The 17,473-nt window shown below is 34.8% G+C and overlaps 1 protein-coding gene and 1 pseudogene across 2 annotated transcripts; one reads left to right on the top strand and one right to left on the bottom strand.

Moving 5' to 3' along the window:
• The first annotated feature begins 212 nt into the window (after nt 1-212).
• Nucleotides 213-6,270, top strand: wts-1 (Serine/threonine-protein kinase WARTS homolog). Its single transcript, NM_060298.5, has 11 exons — nt 213-416; nt 1,381-1,638; nt 2,020-2,277; nt 2,793-3,001; nt 3,060-3,165; nt 3,212-3,319; nt 3,564-4,130; nt 4,414-4,754; nt 4,909-5,269; nt 5,319-5,510; nt 5,798-6,270. The coding sequence occupies exons 1-11, from the start codon at nt 294-296 to the stop codon at nt 5,999-6,001; spliced, it is 2,727 nt and encodes a 908-aa protein (NP_492699.1). The 5' UTR covers nt 213-293; the 3' UTR covers nt 6,002-6,270.
• On the bottom strand, nt 6,062-7,229 carry T20F10.8 (annotated as a pseudogene). Its single transcript has one exon. A coding segment is annotated over exon 1 (1,168 nt).
• Between the last annotated feature and the right edge of the window lie 10,244 nt (nt 7,230-17,473).

The following is a 17,473-nucleotide window of genomic DNA, read 5'->3' as shown; positions in this document are numbered from 1 at the left end:
GAGGAATGTTGGAAGAGACAACACGAGAGAATAAGACAAAGAGAGATGTCCTGCAAAAGAGAGTAAAGACTTTTCTCCTCTTCCTGCGGGAGTCAGAGAGAGAGCGGCGGGAAGCAAAGAGACCACATAACGATAAGAGACACAGAAAGTTTTGTATCACTGTCTCTCTCATCATTTCATTCTATCTCTTCACCTTCTTCTTCTTCTACTTCAATCCATTCCCATCGCCTTCTCCGTGTGTGTGTTTGTCAGTGTTCGGCAGGAGGCCCTCCTTTGCATTGTATTCCCCTGGAATGCGACCTGCTGCCCCTGGTACTACTCCAAATGGTGCATCTTCTGATATCAGACATCAACGTGGAGTTGCTCCGATCCCATTTGGCTCTACTAATTCAGCGATAGATGCCCATCACAATTCAGTAGGTTTTGGTTTGGAAAAGTGATTGGGTTATTGATTCAGATCTTGATCTGTTTGGCTTGATCACTCCCTAGATTTTCAGCTGAACCATGTGTCATTTGAAAGAGGACCTTTAAACTAGATCGTTGTAAATTTTAAGCGGCAAAGTGTCACGATCTGAAACTTTTTAGTGCTCTTTTCACAACTTTCGAGAGCTGTAGACTTGCTCCAAAAGCTATTTTTTGCAGACATGTTGTTTTTCAGTGATTAAGAGCAATTGAAAATTCTAGGAGTTTTAATAAAATTTTTAAAAATGTTCTCCCCCTAATCAACTCGATCAAAATGCTTTCAGATTTCCGTTTAAAAAATTATTTAACTTAAAAATTACCTCTAGCATTTTCGGACCAATTTTTTCTAGTTCAAAATGCTCTTCTGTTGCTAAATTTTTTGTGGGGTCCTATTCAAAAGGTCTTCTTTTAAATTATATTGGCTTTGCTATTGTTTGTAAATACATCTATAATCGCAAATCATTTTTTTTTGCAGTTCCATGTTTTTTTTTCCTGATTTGAATTTCAAAATCTGTTCAAGATTCGTAGAACTCATTAAAATTTAAAAAAAAATCCTCAAAATTACTTCACCCTTTCTTATTCAACACTTTGGCGTTCCGAGACAATGCGGGGCTTTCATGGCAGACGTTATCACTTGGAATGGCGGTTTTGATAAGAAAATGAAATCACCTAAAATTCCATTTAGAAGCATCACCTTTTAATAGTTTCGTAATCAATGAATCAGTATTTTTCATATGAAAAATATATAAATTGCTCAGAAAAATGTACAATTTCAGTGTTGAAACATTGAAAACTTCCATAGAAACGCAAAGTTTTTTGCTTTAAAGAAATCCTTTTTTTACAAAAATTCTAAAAAATTCGCATCTGGGCAGTGGTACCATAATTTGGCATAACTAATTAAACCAATTGTTTTTCCAGGAAATCCGCGTGGGGCGTCATCGTGCAAAACTCGACGAAATTCGCGAATCGCTGAAAGCTTACGAACATGAAGCCGGTTTATTATCAAGTCACGTGGCTCTTGGATCACTTGCAACACCGTCAAGTTCTTCCGTCAGCCATTCTGACATCACCAATGACAATGCGGAAGTGATGAATTTTTCGTCTTCTTCTTCAAATGCAGCAGCGACGACGACGACAGTCTCGAGCGCTGCTGTATCAAATTCGAATTCTTTTAGAGTGAGTCACATTTCTTTTTTTTTAATCAAAAATGGTCCTGGAAATCGAATGGAAAAACATTTTGAGAGTAAAAAATAAAATTCGATTGGCTGGGAAAATTGTCCGTCAAATTTTCCGTCTAGGTCAGTTCGTATGCCCAAAAAAAACATAACTTTTTTGAAATTTATACATAGACCGGCCGAAAGCGTCATATTTTTCTTCGAAAAAAAAAAGAATGGAATTGTAGCAAACTAGCTAGAAATTCTATTGAATAAAAAATTATGAAATAGGTGGCTCAGCTCAACTTTGGGATTTTATGAAAATTGTCAACTATGAATCGATTTATGATCTTCAAAAGTGGTGAAGGGTGGTGGTTCAAAAGTGAAAAAATCATATTTTCAGACAGAAGGTGGTGGTCACAAGATGCGGATAACACCAATGCCACAAAGACATTTAATGATGGATACTGGTGCCAATGAGACAGTATTTCGAAGTGGAAAAGAGATGATTCGAAATGGAAATCCATCAACAACTATATCATCAACACCTTCTACAACAACTGAAGAGTCGATTAGGATACATCCTGCTGGATATCGATATGATATGCCAACTCCTGCATATCATATGAATAACAATGCACCACAATACTCACCAGGATATGTAAGTTGTTCTCGAAAAAATATAATACTAAAGAATCGGAAAGTACTTTTTCTGAGAAGTCCCACTTAAAATTTTGTTTTAAAAAAATTGGTTTGCGGTGGTTCAGTTTTGAAAAAAGTCCAAATTGTCAATGCGATTATCACTTTTCATATTTTGGTCGTTCGTTCCATGTTTTTCTGTTGATTTGGCTACATTTTCGGTCACATATTTGATAATATTTAGTGCACCCGTAAACTGAAAAGGCACTTTAATCAACGGCGAGACACGTGTGAACAACTAAAATTAGTAACAAAATATACTTCCAAATTGACAAAGTTTGAAAGTTTAAGCTGAAAAGAAAATGGACCAAAACTTTCTTTGAAAAATACTCCTAGTTCAAGCAATAGGGGGACCTTCTTGTGACCTGTTCATAACTTCTGAAATTTTTTTTGTAAAATAAATTAAAGAGTCCAATAAAGTACACACAAACACCCCTAGTAGGCAGACCTGACACTTTAATAAATGAAAATTTTCAGTCTCGACCACCTCCACCAGCCTACGATTCATCTCCGGTGAACACTAGAATGACTCCAGTTGCAACAGACAACTACCGTACTCACCTGCATATGAAAGTTCATCCTGTTGTAAAAGCGCCACCACCGAATCCAACAATGCTCAATCACAACAAGAATATGGCACCCCCACCGCCTCCTCCAGCAAAATCTACGATTTCCATCGAGACAATGTAAGTTTTCTAAACGATATCAGAAGGATTCTATAAATCTTTTGCTTTAACTTTTCAGGAGTGAAGAACGAAAAGCAGATAATATCCAGAGACTTTATCATACATCAATGGACAAAAAAACAGCTAGTAGTGTTGTTAGTATCAATGTTGCTTCTCCTCATACGGTATTTTATGACCTCAAATGATATTAAAATTCATTTTTAATTTCAGACAAAAGTAAATGTTGGTGATAGTCCTCTTCCAAGCAAATCATTCATTATTGGTCCACGGTATACAGCTGATGTCGATAGGAAGAATTTTGTCAACTATAAAGATGAGGTAAATTTGAGAAAAATTCAACTCCTACCTTCTGAAATATTTAACTGATATTTCTAGAGTCATTTTTTTGACAGAGCTCATAAAATATAAGAGACTAAAAGTTTTGTCTTCGCAGACACCCATAATCAGCAAAAATTTGCAAAACTACTTTAGAATCGGTTTCGAGAGCCCAGTTGAATTTTATGAATAGAACAATAATTGTTATAAAGTTCGGGGATAAACCCTAAAAATAAAATGATTTCAGCTGCGTCCCGACCCTCGCCTGATTCCATCCACTTCCGATGCAAATCATGAAGATTTCCGGCCGATCCTTTTCAAACCAAGAAATCTCGAAATCACAATGAAATCACGTGCTCAACCTCCTCCTCCTCAATACAATCAACCCAGTGAGCCACCTCCGAAACGAGTCAGCTCCCCAATTGATCGAACACTTTTGGAACCATACATCAAGAATACACGAAGAGTTCAACCATGTAAACCAAATATGCTTCGATTTTATATGGAACAACATGTTGAACGACTTCTACAGCAATATAAAGAACGAGAAAAACGAATGAAACAGTTGGAAAAGGAGATGGTTTCAGCTCAATTACCGGATATTATGAGGAATAAAATGCTGGGATTACTTCAACAAAAAGAGTCAAAATATACGAGATTAAGAAGACAAAAGATGAGTAAAAGCCATTTCACTGTCATCTCACATATTGGTGTTGGAGCATTTGGAAAAGTTTCATTGGTTCGAAAAAATGATACTCGGAAGGTTTATGCAATGAAAAGTTTGGAAAAAGCGGATGTCATAATGAAACAACAGGTAGGATTTGTTATTTGTTTAGGATCTTGGTTTAAAAATTTGAAAATATTGGTGTCCTACGTTTGAAATAAAACCTTGAATAGAAAGTAAGAAAACTGCAAAGTCTAACATTTTTGATACTCTAGGTTTTTTTTTTTTAATTTAATTGATTCTATATTTGCTACTAGTAGGAAAATATATCAGATATATTGTGAGTCTAGTAGTTTTTAAAATGTGACTGTAAAGCGATATGATCGAAAAATAATTTCAAAACTTTTTGACTAAAAACACCATTTTCTTTCAGGCCGCCCATGTGAAAGCCGAACGCGATATTCTGGCAGAAGCTGATTCTCCTTGGATTGTTCGTCTTTTCTTCTCATTTCAAGATGATGCTTGTCTATACTTCATAATGGAATATGTTCCCGGAGGAGATATGATGACTTTATTGATTCAAAAAGGAATATTTGAAGAAGATCTCGCTAGATTCTACATTGCTGAACTGGCATGTGCAATTGAATATGTTCATAATGTTGGATTTATTCATAGAGATTTGAAACCGGATAATATTCTAATTGATCAACATGGACATATTAAGTTGACTGATTTTGGATTGTGCACTGGTTTGAGGTGGACTCATGACAGAAGGTAAGATTATGTATTGTTTATTTGTCACGAGAAAGAGAGGGTGTCTAATGGAATAGAGCCTAGGCGCGACGCAAATGATTAATTGTAGTTGGTGTGCTCAACATCTGTGCAAAAAATATTTAAGTCACACATGAAACCATCCAATATTTTCTAGATACTATGGACCTGAAAACGACCATCATCGTGTCGATTCATTCTCGCTTCCTCCTGAAGTTGCAGCTATTGATAAAAGCGTTAAAGTTCTAAATGTTCGACAACAAACCCGCCGGATAACCGCCCATTCTCTTGTTGGAACAGGAAATTACATGGCACCCGAAGTAATTGCCAAAACCGGGCACAATCAGAGTTGTGATTGGTGGTCGACTGGAGTGATTTTGTATGAGATGGTATTTGGAAGAGTGCCATTTCATGATGATACACCTGGTGGAACACAACATCGAATTAAGAATTGGAGAAACTTCCTTGATTTTACATATTGTGGAAATCTATCAAAAGAGTGCCTTATGATGATTCAAGTAAGTTTTTTTGTTTAAATAGACGTTGTGAAGACCAAAACTTTTTCAGCAACTAATTTGTGACGCGTCGTCAAGATTGGGATCTCACGGGAAGGATGTTGCCGAACGAACGGCACAAGTCAAAAATCATCCATGGTTCAGGGGAATTGACTGGGTTAACTTGAGAAAACTGAGAGCTGATTATATTTATATTCCTCGGGTCACTCACGATGAAGACACTTCTAATTTTGAAACGTTTCAAGTGAGTTTTTCCTTTTAAACTTTGTTTAGAGTGTCTAAAAAAGTTAGATATAATTTTATGTATGTAGACATAAAAAAGATAGCATCAAAATTATGAATATTTGAGTTTGAAATACAGAATTTTTATTTGAATTAAAGTAAATTAATTGTGGAGTTTCTGAAACTATTATACATAGCAGCTCCAATAAAAACATAATTGAGTTTCACTACTCAAATTTTTAACTTAAATTTGGAATCTTGAAAAGTTTTCTTTCAAAACCTATCACACTTCTAATTCCAAATTTCCAGGACAATGACCGTGCTGACAAGCCGAATGTGCGAGGTCTTCATAATCCAGCCTTCTATGAATTCACTTATCGTCATTTCTTTGATACGGATTCTGTTGGTTGCCCATCACTTCGACCATCTCGTCGTCGGTCACTTCGGCCATTACTTGAAAACGGAACTTTTAATGAGTCAGTGTCGGAAGAAGATTCATCGTCTCATATTTAAAAGAGCATGAATTTGTTTATTGATTATATTATATATGATTTTAATGTGATGTTTTAGTATCATTTTTTACTCATTTTGCTTCTATTTTTATCTTTAATTTTCCAAATTACCCTCTTTACTAATTCTGTGATGATCTCGATACGGTTTTCAGAATTCGAGATATTTTTAATATCTCTTTTCTTTTCTCTTTTTCTCTCATGTCGCCACACTATTTCGTTCGTTTTTTTTTTGCTCAAATGAATTTTTATTCAATGAAATTTTTAGAAATTAAACATTCTATGTTTGGATGCAAAAAGTGGATCAGTTGTCAGTAGTGCCAATAAAATCAATCACATTGAGAAATTATTACTGGTTTTTCGTCTTTCGGAATTACACCGAAAGTCTCTGAATTTACAGTGCGTATAGCGTATAGCGTATAGCGTATAGCGTATAGCGTATAGCGTATAGCGTATAGCGTATAGCGTATAGCGTATAGCGTATAGCGTATAGCGTATAGCGTATAGCACTTCAAGTGATGTTCTGTACCGTTAGAACTGCGCAGCATCGCCCATTACAATTTACCTATGTGGCAAGAACCGTCCGATAAGCCCTCGTCTGTTTGACGCTATTTCCAGTCTCCTTGTTCTTATTTTCGCAGGAGTTCGCATTTCCCATTAAGAGATTAATCGATTTCACTGCCTCTGAGTACGGTACAAGATTTGCTTGTTTCCAAACAAATCAACTCAGGGGGTAGCAGTAAATCCGAAAATGCAGCCCTTGCCTGCTACTTTTGAACCCGGTTCAGAAATTGGACAGTGAAAGATTCAAGCAAACCAGTTCAGTTCAAGCCAGGTAAACGTAACGGGGACGCTACACTCACAAGAAGGAGCAAGATGGATTCACTTACCGTCCATCCCGATCCGTCCCGAATTTGTCCATCCTTCGTCGTCGTCGTCGTCGTTTCGTCCCAAATCCCTACCGATCGTTCCAATCCATCCATCCATCCATCCCGATCGTCCAGATCTTTCCATTCATTGAGCGCCATTTTGTTCCATCACATCTTTCAGCATCTGTAAAAACTTGCAGTTTAGTTAAAACATCAAAAAATCCTTACAGATTTGGATTTTTCCTTCCATTTTTCCATGCCATCCATCCTTCATGCATCGTCGTTTGATTGAGGTCTGTAAAAAGATACATTTTAGTTGAAGCTAAAAAGAGAATATTTCTTGAAAGGAAAAGAGAAAATATAGATGCAATTTTGTTACGATAAAGATGTTTTTATTAACAAGGGAAGGTTTTCATTTTACCGTCAGACTTCAAAGCGAGAGAAAGATGCCATTTGAAAATGTTCCATAGGATATGTTACTGCAAAATTTTAAGCGGCAAAGCTCTACCTCAAAAATTTCGATCTGAAATTGTTTCAGGAGTTTTTTACAATTTGAAAATATTACAAATATCAAGCAAAATTGTTTGAAAAATTAGTTTTTTAAAAAGTTGTTCGATCTGAATGTTGAAGAAAAAAAGTTCTTGGATGTAAACCTGAAAAAAAAAAATCGAGAAACAATATTTCTTAACGAAATGTCAAGAAGTTAAAGAATTAAGACGGGTGGATGGAATGGGATGATGGGAAGGGATTTGGGACGAGACGACGACGACGAAGGATGGACGAATTCGAAAAATAGGGAATTTAAGAAACAAGTTTTATTGACGAAATGTCAAGAAACGAAGAAATTCAAGAATTAAGAATTAAGATTTAAAATCCATGAAATGCTAATGAGGAGGATAAGGATAAAAAGTGAAACAAGATAAAATGAATGACAGAAGTTGTTTAGGTGTTCGGATGGAAAGATGAACAGAGCCTGCAGTCGGCGTTTACAAAGAGAGCCTCCTCTAGGGGGTGAACATGTGGAGAGACTCACACAACATAACTGTCTCCTTTCCCTACGCCTTCTGCGATAAACAGGTTAAACTGTAGTGACGCAGACCGTCTATTATCCCTTTCAGCATCGCTATGTTCTCCCCTCTCTTTTGTGCGAGTTGTTTTGTGCATGCCAGATGACATCTCCAGTTCATCTCCAGATGTTCTCGCGTACCGACAGAGAAATTGTATTGTATTAAACATCTACCAAGTTTGTGTATGTACCAACTTTCAACCAGCATGGTTGGCATATGTTCAATTTCGCCTTCTGCAATCTTTATGACGTTTTGGTCGGAAGGAGTCCTACCACTTATTGATTGGATGTGAATGTACCAACTATGCTAGTTTCGCAGAGTTTCGACACCGTTTGCAAGCCCGGGACGTGGTTTCTTTCAGTTTAACATTATTTTTCTACTGCTTAGTGTCTTTCCTTTTTCCTTTCCTTTTTTGATGCAACAAAAGGGTTAGTTATCAGTAGTGTCACTGAATAATAAAATTAATCACATGGAAAAAGTGAACAGGCGATAAACAAAAGAAACACATGGCATCAAAAGAGGAAAAGAAGGTTTGGTTTAGTTTATTTTTTGAATTTAAATTCTACTTTTTAAATTTAAAAATTGATTTTAGTTGTCTTTGTGCAACAATTTTTATTTAATTTCATAAATTAGTGCAAATTGGTGCACTTTACATCCAGAGACTTTCGGTGTTTCATTTTTTAAAGTCAAACAGTTTTTTGAGTCTCACCTGGCTAGGTTGAATTTTTTATTGTGTTTTGTGGTTTTTCATGTTTTTTTTTTAACTTAAACTTAAATATTAAGCAATGCTTCGTTTCACAACACCGATAACAAAAAAACTGACAATTTTTTTTAAACAAAAGACAGGTTCCGGCTTCCTTCTCTCGAGATTTCAAAGAATCTTGTTATAAAGGCCCAACGCAATATTTTGTTTATTTTTATTACGGCCGTTTTACTAGCAAGCGCGATAATAAATGAGATGGTATGATGGTATTTCTGAAATTTAGTATGCGAGAAAAATCCAATAAACATTTTAGGGTATTTTAGGGTTTATGATAGTATTCACTCTTGTACTTTTTTCACAAGACTAAAAATTTTAGTACCTCTGTAGTCTACCAGAAGATTCTACTATTTTTTCTACCTGATTTTGGGTTACAGCTAGGCTGTAAGGTTTAGTAAAAATAATTTTAAAAAAGTAGGCTGTCAAACTTAAAAACTACAAATTTGGTCATAAAACCTCAAAAATAATTTGAAATTTTATTTTCCCCTGAATTTTCCCATATCATTCATCTTCTCGCCCATTTACCCACCCAACAAATCACAATGCCACGTCATTTGCCAGAGACATATGGTGCCTCGTGGCATCACAGCTCGAAAACACATGTGTCCTATTCATACTTCAAGTTTTTTGCTCCGTTCCACCATTTTCTTGGCATTTCCAAAAATTCGTTATCATCGAAGAAACAATGCACTTGAATAGTTTTTTTTTGTAAGAAACAGGAGTCACCTGACCTCAAAAAGTTTATGTATTGACACGGAAACCCCATGTGTTTAAGTGTTTCTCTTGTTTGTAGATTCCACTTTTCTCGTTTTATCAATTATCCGTGTTCCTTTTTCTACTGGTATCAACTTTCTAAACATTCTCTTTTGTTGTATGCTCCGCACTTTTCGAAGCTTCTATTTTTATTGAGCTTTTTTTTAAGTTTTGTAGTCTTTTTTGTCGACTTTTAATGATTTTAGACTGTTTTAAAAATCCAATAAATACATAGTGTTTTTAGAAAATATGAAGCTTCAACAGCATGTTCAAAAATTTTAATTGCTTGCAAACAGCCTCAAGTTTTCAGAATAAAACATTCAATCGCCTTTTTTCGCAGTCTACCAGGACTGTCTAAAAAAGAACATTTTTACCATTTTCAGAAATGTTGATTTAATTGAAAAATATTTGTTTTATAATTGTTTTATAAACTTGAGCAAAATAGCTCCGAAAAAAATTCAAAAAACTTTCAGAATATTTTTCTTTCGAAGTTTCAAGTAATATAACTCAAACTAAACTAGTAAAACTAGACTGTCTAGACTTTTTGATCCAAACATTTTTTTAAAGATAGTTTATTTTTGAAGCCATTATTTGATTAGAAAAATTATTTGAAGTAGGTGGCCTATAGGCTTAGCCGCCTACTTCTTCTTGAATGCAAAAACTCTAACTGCAAAGACAATGTTTCAAAATGTACTCAAAAAAGTGTTCCCTCATTGATATCCTCATCAAAAATTCATTGAATCTATGATATTTCTCTCGTTCTCTCACTCTAACTTCCACCTAAAAACGGCTGTCACTTTTTCCACTCCAACAGGTGAGTGAAATTCCAGCTAGTAAAGCTATTTGCTGCATTCGGCTAAAATCGGTTTATCTTTTTTTTCTCGCTCATTTCTACTTTCGCCTCGTCTCCTCCACCCATATTTATAGAACGTAATCTGCAGTCATCATCGCGTTATACTTTTTTTTGGGGGTTGCTAGTTTATATTTTTATTTTCCTGTATACATGTTTTGTTGCTTTATTTTTTTAAAGTTAAATCATAGGTACTTATGGGATTCGTTCCCCCAAAATGATTTTTAATTATTTAACACTACCTTTTTAATTTTAATCCACACGTGAATGTTTATTTTAATACTGTTTTCATTTTTACAAGGCTTAGAAAATCATTTCCCTAAGCCTGAGAACGAAAAAAAGTTCACGTCTCAATTAGAAAATATGGAAATCATTTTGGGGGGAACGAAACCCATAAGTACCAAATCATATTTAAAGTTATTTAAAAATATATTGATTCCTTCATATATTTTTACTGATGTGTAAACACAAATTTCGTAGTTTTCGCACGATAGAAAAAACCAATGCCAGAAAATATTCATTCTCACATTTTTTTTTCACAGCTTGTAAATGTATGTCTCTGGCTCTGGCCTAAAAAAATTATCGAACATTTTTTGTAGGCAGTTATGAAAATACGCGTGTTTTAATGACTACAGTATCCTTTAGTAATATCTATATACTATCCGAACTTATTTCATGTGAAAAAATAGTTATTTTTTAAAGAAATTTTTTTCAAATTTTTCAAAACAAAAATATTCACGAAATACCCAAAATATAGTGGCAGAAACTCGGCAAAAACTACAATTTTGAAATTGCTGAAAATGTTAACTACGAAATTGCATCACCTAATTTCAAATCGAAAAAAACTCGGGCCTACAGTAACTTTTGCTGTGAGACCTAACGTTTGCCAATTTCACAAAATAAAATAAAATTCATACTTGCATTGAAGCTCGCTGATCTAGATATAGATAATTTTTTCTCAGCATCCATACTTTTACTACTTGACTGCCTCAAAGCGACACACGCCTGCCTACTGACAAAATTCACGAGACCAGAACTTTTCTGAAGCCGGTTCCAGAAACAGGAGTTTGTGAAACGTGAAAAATTGGCGGTAGGCAGACCTCTACGCCTGCCGAATTTATATAATTTTTTGAGTGTTCTCTTCCTACCCCAATACTTTCCATCCCGATCGTCTGACTCATCCTTTCACTCTCAATAGATTATTTTTTATTCTTTACAATATCTTTCCATCATTTTTTCTTCTATTTTTCTCCAATCGTACTACGTTATTAGATTTTATTAGTTTTTTCTCTCTCCTACATTTTGCTCATCTTCTTTCTTTTCTCATTAAACACAATATTGGAACAAAAGGCGGTACAGCAATGTTTCACATTTCGTTGGCTGATCAAAACTTCACTCGTGTCATACTTTTCTTCGTTCAAATATTGACTCTTTCTTCCTTCGCTTTCATACTTTCTAATCGCTAAATTAATTTTCTCGTGGTTTATCTTTCCCAATCATATATCTTTGTAACTTATATGCTGTTATAACATTCTGCAAACCAGAACGATTTGAGCTGTTGAACGAAACGGATGGGTTTAGAAATGTTCGCAAAAATGTGTCACGCAATCCAATCGGGACGTAATTACGCTCTAGTGTCCAGTTGTAACAATTTCGAAACATTTTTGGAAAGTCTCATTCATTTTAGCTGAATCTAGACAGACTTTAAGTAAAAATTGTAATCTTTTAATCAGAGAAACACTAAAAATAATTCAACATTAAATACAAAAATTGAAAAAAAAAACCAACTGTAAATATTTCAAACGTTCAGTTAAAGTTGTCCAAAATTTATATTTAAAATCTTTGGAAGCCGAGATTTTTTTAATATTGAGCACAACATAACTTTGCAAATATCAGACCGTGGGGTAAAGCAGGTAGGCACGTAGGCATAAATCCGCGGCCTATTAAAACTAGTTATTTTCTTTATGTAAACTTTTTCTTTTTTCAGAAGTACAGAGCTACTTTTGAAAACTTAAGCTTAAAAAATCTTAAACCATAAGGTAAAATTTCAAATCCACTTTCAAACGTTTTAAAGTTCTAGTTCATATTCCTGTTTTCTAAAACATTTTATCGTTATCCGAACACTACACATTCGTCATGGCAATTCATTCCGAATGATCCTCGACAGTTTTTTAAAGGGTTTAGCAGCATATAGAAGAAACCAAACTGAATCGTTGCAGAGAGGAAGAGAAGATACTAGCGTGAAACGAATCATTGTATAATGGGCCGCCCGTTCACAACTTTCGGACTAGCCGGGGACGGAATTGGGATGAAAACTTGGAAGGGACAGGCGATTTGTTGTCCTTCTTCTTCTTCTTTTTCTCGCTTTCTTTCATCATCTAAACAAGGCTTTCGACGCCTTCTATGGCAACACGCTTTCTTCTTCTTATCTGTCTTTTTTTCTCGAAATCTCTTTTGGTGTAAAATAGAAAGACAGAGGCGCAGTATTCTACGCATTCCGCCTTCCATCAAATTCGTTTTGTTTCAATTTGAATTGACAATTTTTTATACCACACCCAGTTTACGTTGTGACTTTCATTGAGATACATCGAATTAACCCGCCAAAAAAGTTGGACTTTCCTATTAACTGTCTATTAAAAGTTCTTGATCTAGGCAATTTTTGCATAAGATTGGTAATTTACATGTTGATTACAAAAGAGTCAGTGAAAGTGGCATAGAGATTTGAAGTACACTAGTTGTATCATTTTTTACGCCTTCTTCAGGTGCTCGCGACTACTTCATACCTGCCTGCCTACGTGCTTGCCTACAGTCTTTAAATTTACCTAGATTTAACTTTTCTATCTTCTCTGAAGGTGGAAAACCAAAAAAAAAACTCGACTGTATGATTTAGCAAAACGTTTTTTATTCTCTAAAATTGTTGAAATTTTTTTTTTCGAACAAAAAATAATTGTTCTATTGCCTAACTTCACGAAATCAAAATACGTAACTTTCCAAAAAAATCGAAAATTTGAAAAAATAAAAAAAATTATTCGTTTGTTTAGAAGATACATATTGCGTCGGGACCCATTTAGAAAGTTCAATTGTGTTTCTGACTTTTTTTTATTTGAAAAAAAAAAATCTAAAATCCAACACTATTCCGACCTTGAACTTGTGTTCTCGTTGTCCTTCAAAATTGGGGAGCAAAACAAATACAATACACATTTATTCTATGTTCTACAAAAAATGCCTTGTCACCCTGTAATTAAATAGGCGACTGTGTGCGGCAAATCTGACAGCATTAAGTTTTCACTTTTACTTTTATTTGTTTCGTTTTTCTCGGCGTCTCTGAGGGATGTTCAAGTGTCTCGGAAAAGGTTTGCCCAGGTGATCAGTGAGAGGGTTCTGCAGATTTTGTAAGTGTTTCGAACACCTTTTCTCTCAATTTTGTTTCCAATTTTCAAATAGAGTTTTTATAAATTTAAAATGCTCTTAAAGATACACTTTTATTTATTTTTTGATTTAACTGGGGAAAACTCCAACCAACTCCAATCAACTTAGAGGGTTCATAACTAACTACAAAATAGGCATCAGGTAGGTGCGCCTGAAGACGTGACTGCCTACCATAAATCCATGCGCTCTAATAGTTTTGCACATTCAAATCATCCCCCGAACATTTGAAACTCTTGCAAAACTGATTAAATTCTCAATCCTTCCTCTCTTTTTTCAATTTTCCAATCTTTTTTGCAACGAACAAACCAAATGGAGCACTCTTCTCGAGCCCCATTCCTTCATTTCCGTTACTTCATGTTTTTTTTTCTGTTGAAATGCGCATTCGTAATGAAATCGAATTCTCAAAAAAAAGGAATGGATTTCACTAATCAATTTTCTCAATTTCCCCTTCTCTTCGTGCTCAAATAAAAGACTTTTGGGAGTTCGAAAAAGTTCAAAAATTCGTTTTAAAGCTCCTAACCGGATGCAAAAATCAAACTTGGAGTTGGTCAAACATTTCTTCTCAAAGTGTCATATATACATTGAATACCCACCGAAAATCAGTGAGTAACCCAAAAGTGCATTAGGTTGGAAAACGGAAGGGAAGGAGGAAAGTGAGAGAAGGGAGACGGGGTGCAAATAAATAGAATTGTTGGAAAACGGAGCAATAAGACGTGGGGCGCGACACGATTGGATTGTGCTGAGCGGGTAGAAAAAACACTCTTGTTGTGTCTATTTCTCTGCCTTTTCACTATCTCTTGATTATTTTTTAGTAGTTTTCTGCAAGGGCTTCCCTACATCTCTTCCCTATGCCTGCCTGACTAGGGAGATGAGTTTTGGAACGAACTCAAATACTTGGTAATACATAGGATAGTCTAGATTTACTATTTTCTTATTTTCTCAAATAATTTATTTTAAAAACAACTTTTTGAAAGTAGTAGGTCTCCTAGGATCCTACTGGGTGTGATTCATTCACAAGGGCTGGAGATTTTTTGGGTTTCGCATTTTTCACCCGGAAAAGGTTAACGAAAACTGAAAATACGCGTTTTTTAAAAAATTTTACACTTTGTTCAAAAAATGATACTGGATTTTCTACCTCAAGAAAAAATTACCGTCCTCCAAGAGTATGTTTCTTTTGGCTAATTTGATTAAAACATTCAGATACTTCTAAAATTTTCAAGTTTCTTCCATGTCTGTGAAGCTTTCCGGTATGAAGTTTGAAACCTTTTTACGCGAAAATCATGCAGAACCTCTGAAAGTGTTTCAGATTCTATTTCTGAATTCCCCAGCTGCAGAACATGTATATTTTCGAACCGGTTTGAGTTCTTTTTCGAACCGGTTCGAGTTCTTAGTTTCTTCCACCCGAATTCCAATTTTTGAACATTCGTCTCCTCTTTTCTCAATTTTCAACTACACCACTTTCATTGTTAATGTGTTCTTTCTATTTTCTCTTCTTTTTCATCATCACAAGGCTATTACACATCCGGCCCTTCCCCAGATATCAGTTTGCACCACCAAAGGGTCCTTCTCTTTTTCTCTGGAACCTCCACACTCTCCCCCAGTACTTTTTTCAAAAGGACATACCTATAGATATTTACTTTTTGTTACATACACATTCTTTTCTTTCAAAAAATGTCTCTTTTGCCCCGACTCGAATACCTGACAGTTCCTGTTCTCTCTTTCATCCACGAACGGTTTTTCTTTTGATGTCTCGATCTCTCATGGGCTATACACTCTCTCGCTAATTTCTCAAAAAACTTTTTCGATCGTTTCAATTTATCTAGATTATTTCATATTTCAGGGAAGCTGAAAAAGTTATTTGTCTACTGATTATTTCAAACTTCACAGGTTAAAAGTTTTACACAATTCAAATTTCGTTTGGTTTTTTTATAATTTTTGAGTCTTTGCTTTTAAACTTACTCAGTTCAAATCTTGCTTCTTAACTTATATCTTATCTTTTCTTTATTTTTTTGCAGCTAATCTATAGGTGATATTTTTCTATCTCTTTGTTTTTTTTCTGTTGCTTTATTTTCTATCTTTTTTCACTTGATCCAAACAAAACGACTAACACAAATTTTTTGAACATCCGTCAGCCACTTCAAAGCAGAGTCCCTTAAATTTAAACTTTCCGCCTGAGAAGGCTCCGACCAATCAGCGCCGTTTGCCACGCCCTTTGCGCGTCGCTGATTGGTCGAGAAGTTCAAACGTAGAATGAAGCGCCCTTCAACTCGTGGATTGCGTACTTTTTATTTCCTTTTGCTTGTTTTCCAAAAACAACAATAATTGAAAAATCGTGTCCTAATCCTAATTTTTTTTTTGATTTTCTATCCTTCTAACTTTTTCAAAAGTTAAAATTTTAAAATTGGACTTGTTTCATCATATTGTTTTTCTGATGTTTTGTGATGGCTAATTGCAACATAAGGTTCTTGGTAGTGGTAAAACGGAATGAGGAGAGAAAGAAGGCCGTTTCGATTCGATCACTACTCTCTCTTTTTTCTCTCTCATTCTATTTTTTGTTGTGTTTTTTCTCAGTTTTTCTTACCTACCATCTCTTTTGTTTCAAATTGAAACACTTCATCATTCGACGGAAAACTTGTTTTTATCTTCGTTCCTTTTTGCTTTTTTTCTCTGATTGTTATTTTAGTTATTGGTTATTAATTGTTGAAAATTTAAAAAATTTAAAAAAAGTTTCTTTAAGAAAATTATAATTCATGAGACTTTCCCAAATGATCTGATTTCTCAAAGTTTGAGATTAACTTCCTATTTCCTATTTTTTCCAATAACTTTTGATCTCCTCAACCTCAACTCTCTTACGCCACCAGATTTTGAAATTTGCCTTTTCAGTCAAAACAGACACTCGTAACAATTTTACAGTTGTATCCCGTACATTTCAAATCTTGTAAAAAAACAATGTCAACCCACGAACTTTCTTACAATCTAAAACTGGGATCGATGACACATTGTCACAAGACCCCCGCATTCCAATGTATTAGATTTCAAAAATATTTTGAAATAATTTTTGTTCAAAAACGGTTTGTCAGTATCATTTTGATATGATTTAGAAATGTGTAAATATCCCGTCACAGTAATTACTTTGCGCGGCAGTTCAGTTATTTGAAAATTTCTGAAGAATTTAGGTGCAATTTCTCAATAAATAACAAAATTTTAAACGTTTTTAAATTTCAATTCGCGTATTTGTTCATATGATTTTCTTTCATCGTTTAAATAATTACTTTTAAAAATAATGGCATTTTCTTTCAATAAACATATTTCAAAACTTCTCAAACATAACATAAATACCAATATCTCTTGATTATCACCTCTTATCAATTACGATTAACCCCGTTTCATTCATTTTATCACACGTACCTCCTCCTCTCATATGCATCTTTATTATATTTCATATTGTTCGTTTACTTTTTTCTTGTAAATTTCACAATGTAATTGACCGCCCGTGTCTTCTCACTAACATCTAGGAGGAGCTCAAAAGTTGAGTTGTAATCAGTGTTCATATCTGCGTCTCTTCTTCTCCAATACTCTCTCCTTGATCTCGGTTGCCTCTCGCATTCTATTTCACTTCTTTCTAAACCAACCACAAATCCCATTTGTTGCCCTTCCACCTTCTGTTCGAGTCATCTCTCTGTACATCTGTGTCTCTGTTTGGCTCCCGATCTCTTGCCTCTCAACATCTCTAAATTCTCCGCGTTTT

The sequence above is a fragment of the Caenorhabditis elegans genome, chromosome I, assembly GCF_000002985.6.
Source record: "Caenorhabditis elegans chromosome I".
In the NCBI taxonomy this organism is placed as follows: domain Eukaryota; kingdom Metazoa; phylum Nematoda; class Chromadorea; order Rhabditida; family Rhabditidae; genus Caenorhabditis; species Caenorhabditis elegans.
This window is presented reverse-complemented; position numbering and strand designations above follow the sequence as displayed.

What these genes read in the sequence shown, in the direction of transcription:
- wts-1 (NM_060298.5), top strand. Translation starts at nt 294, where the DNA reads ATGCGACCTGCTGCCCCTGGTACTACTCCAAATGGTGCATCTTCTGAT. An exon ending in ATGTTGCTTCTCCTCATACG is followed by an intron (nt 3,166 to 3,211) that starts GTATTTTATGAC and finishes TTTTAATTTCAG; the next exon opens with ACAAAAGTAAATGTTGGTGA. An exon ending in TTGTCAACTATAAAGATGAG is followed by an intron (nt 3,320 to 3,563) that starts GTAAATTTGAGA and finishes AAATGATTTCAG; the next exon opens with CTGCGTCCCGACCCTCGCCT.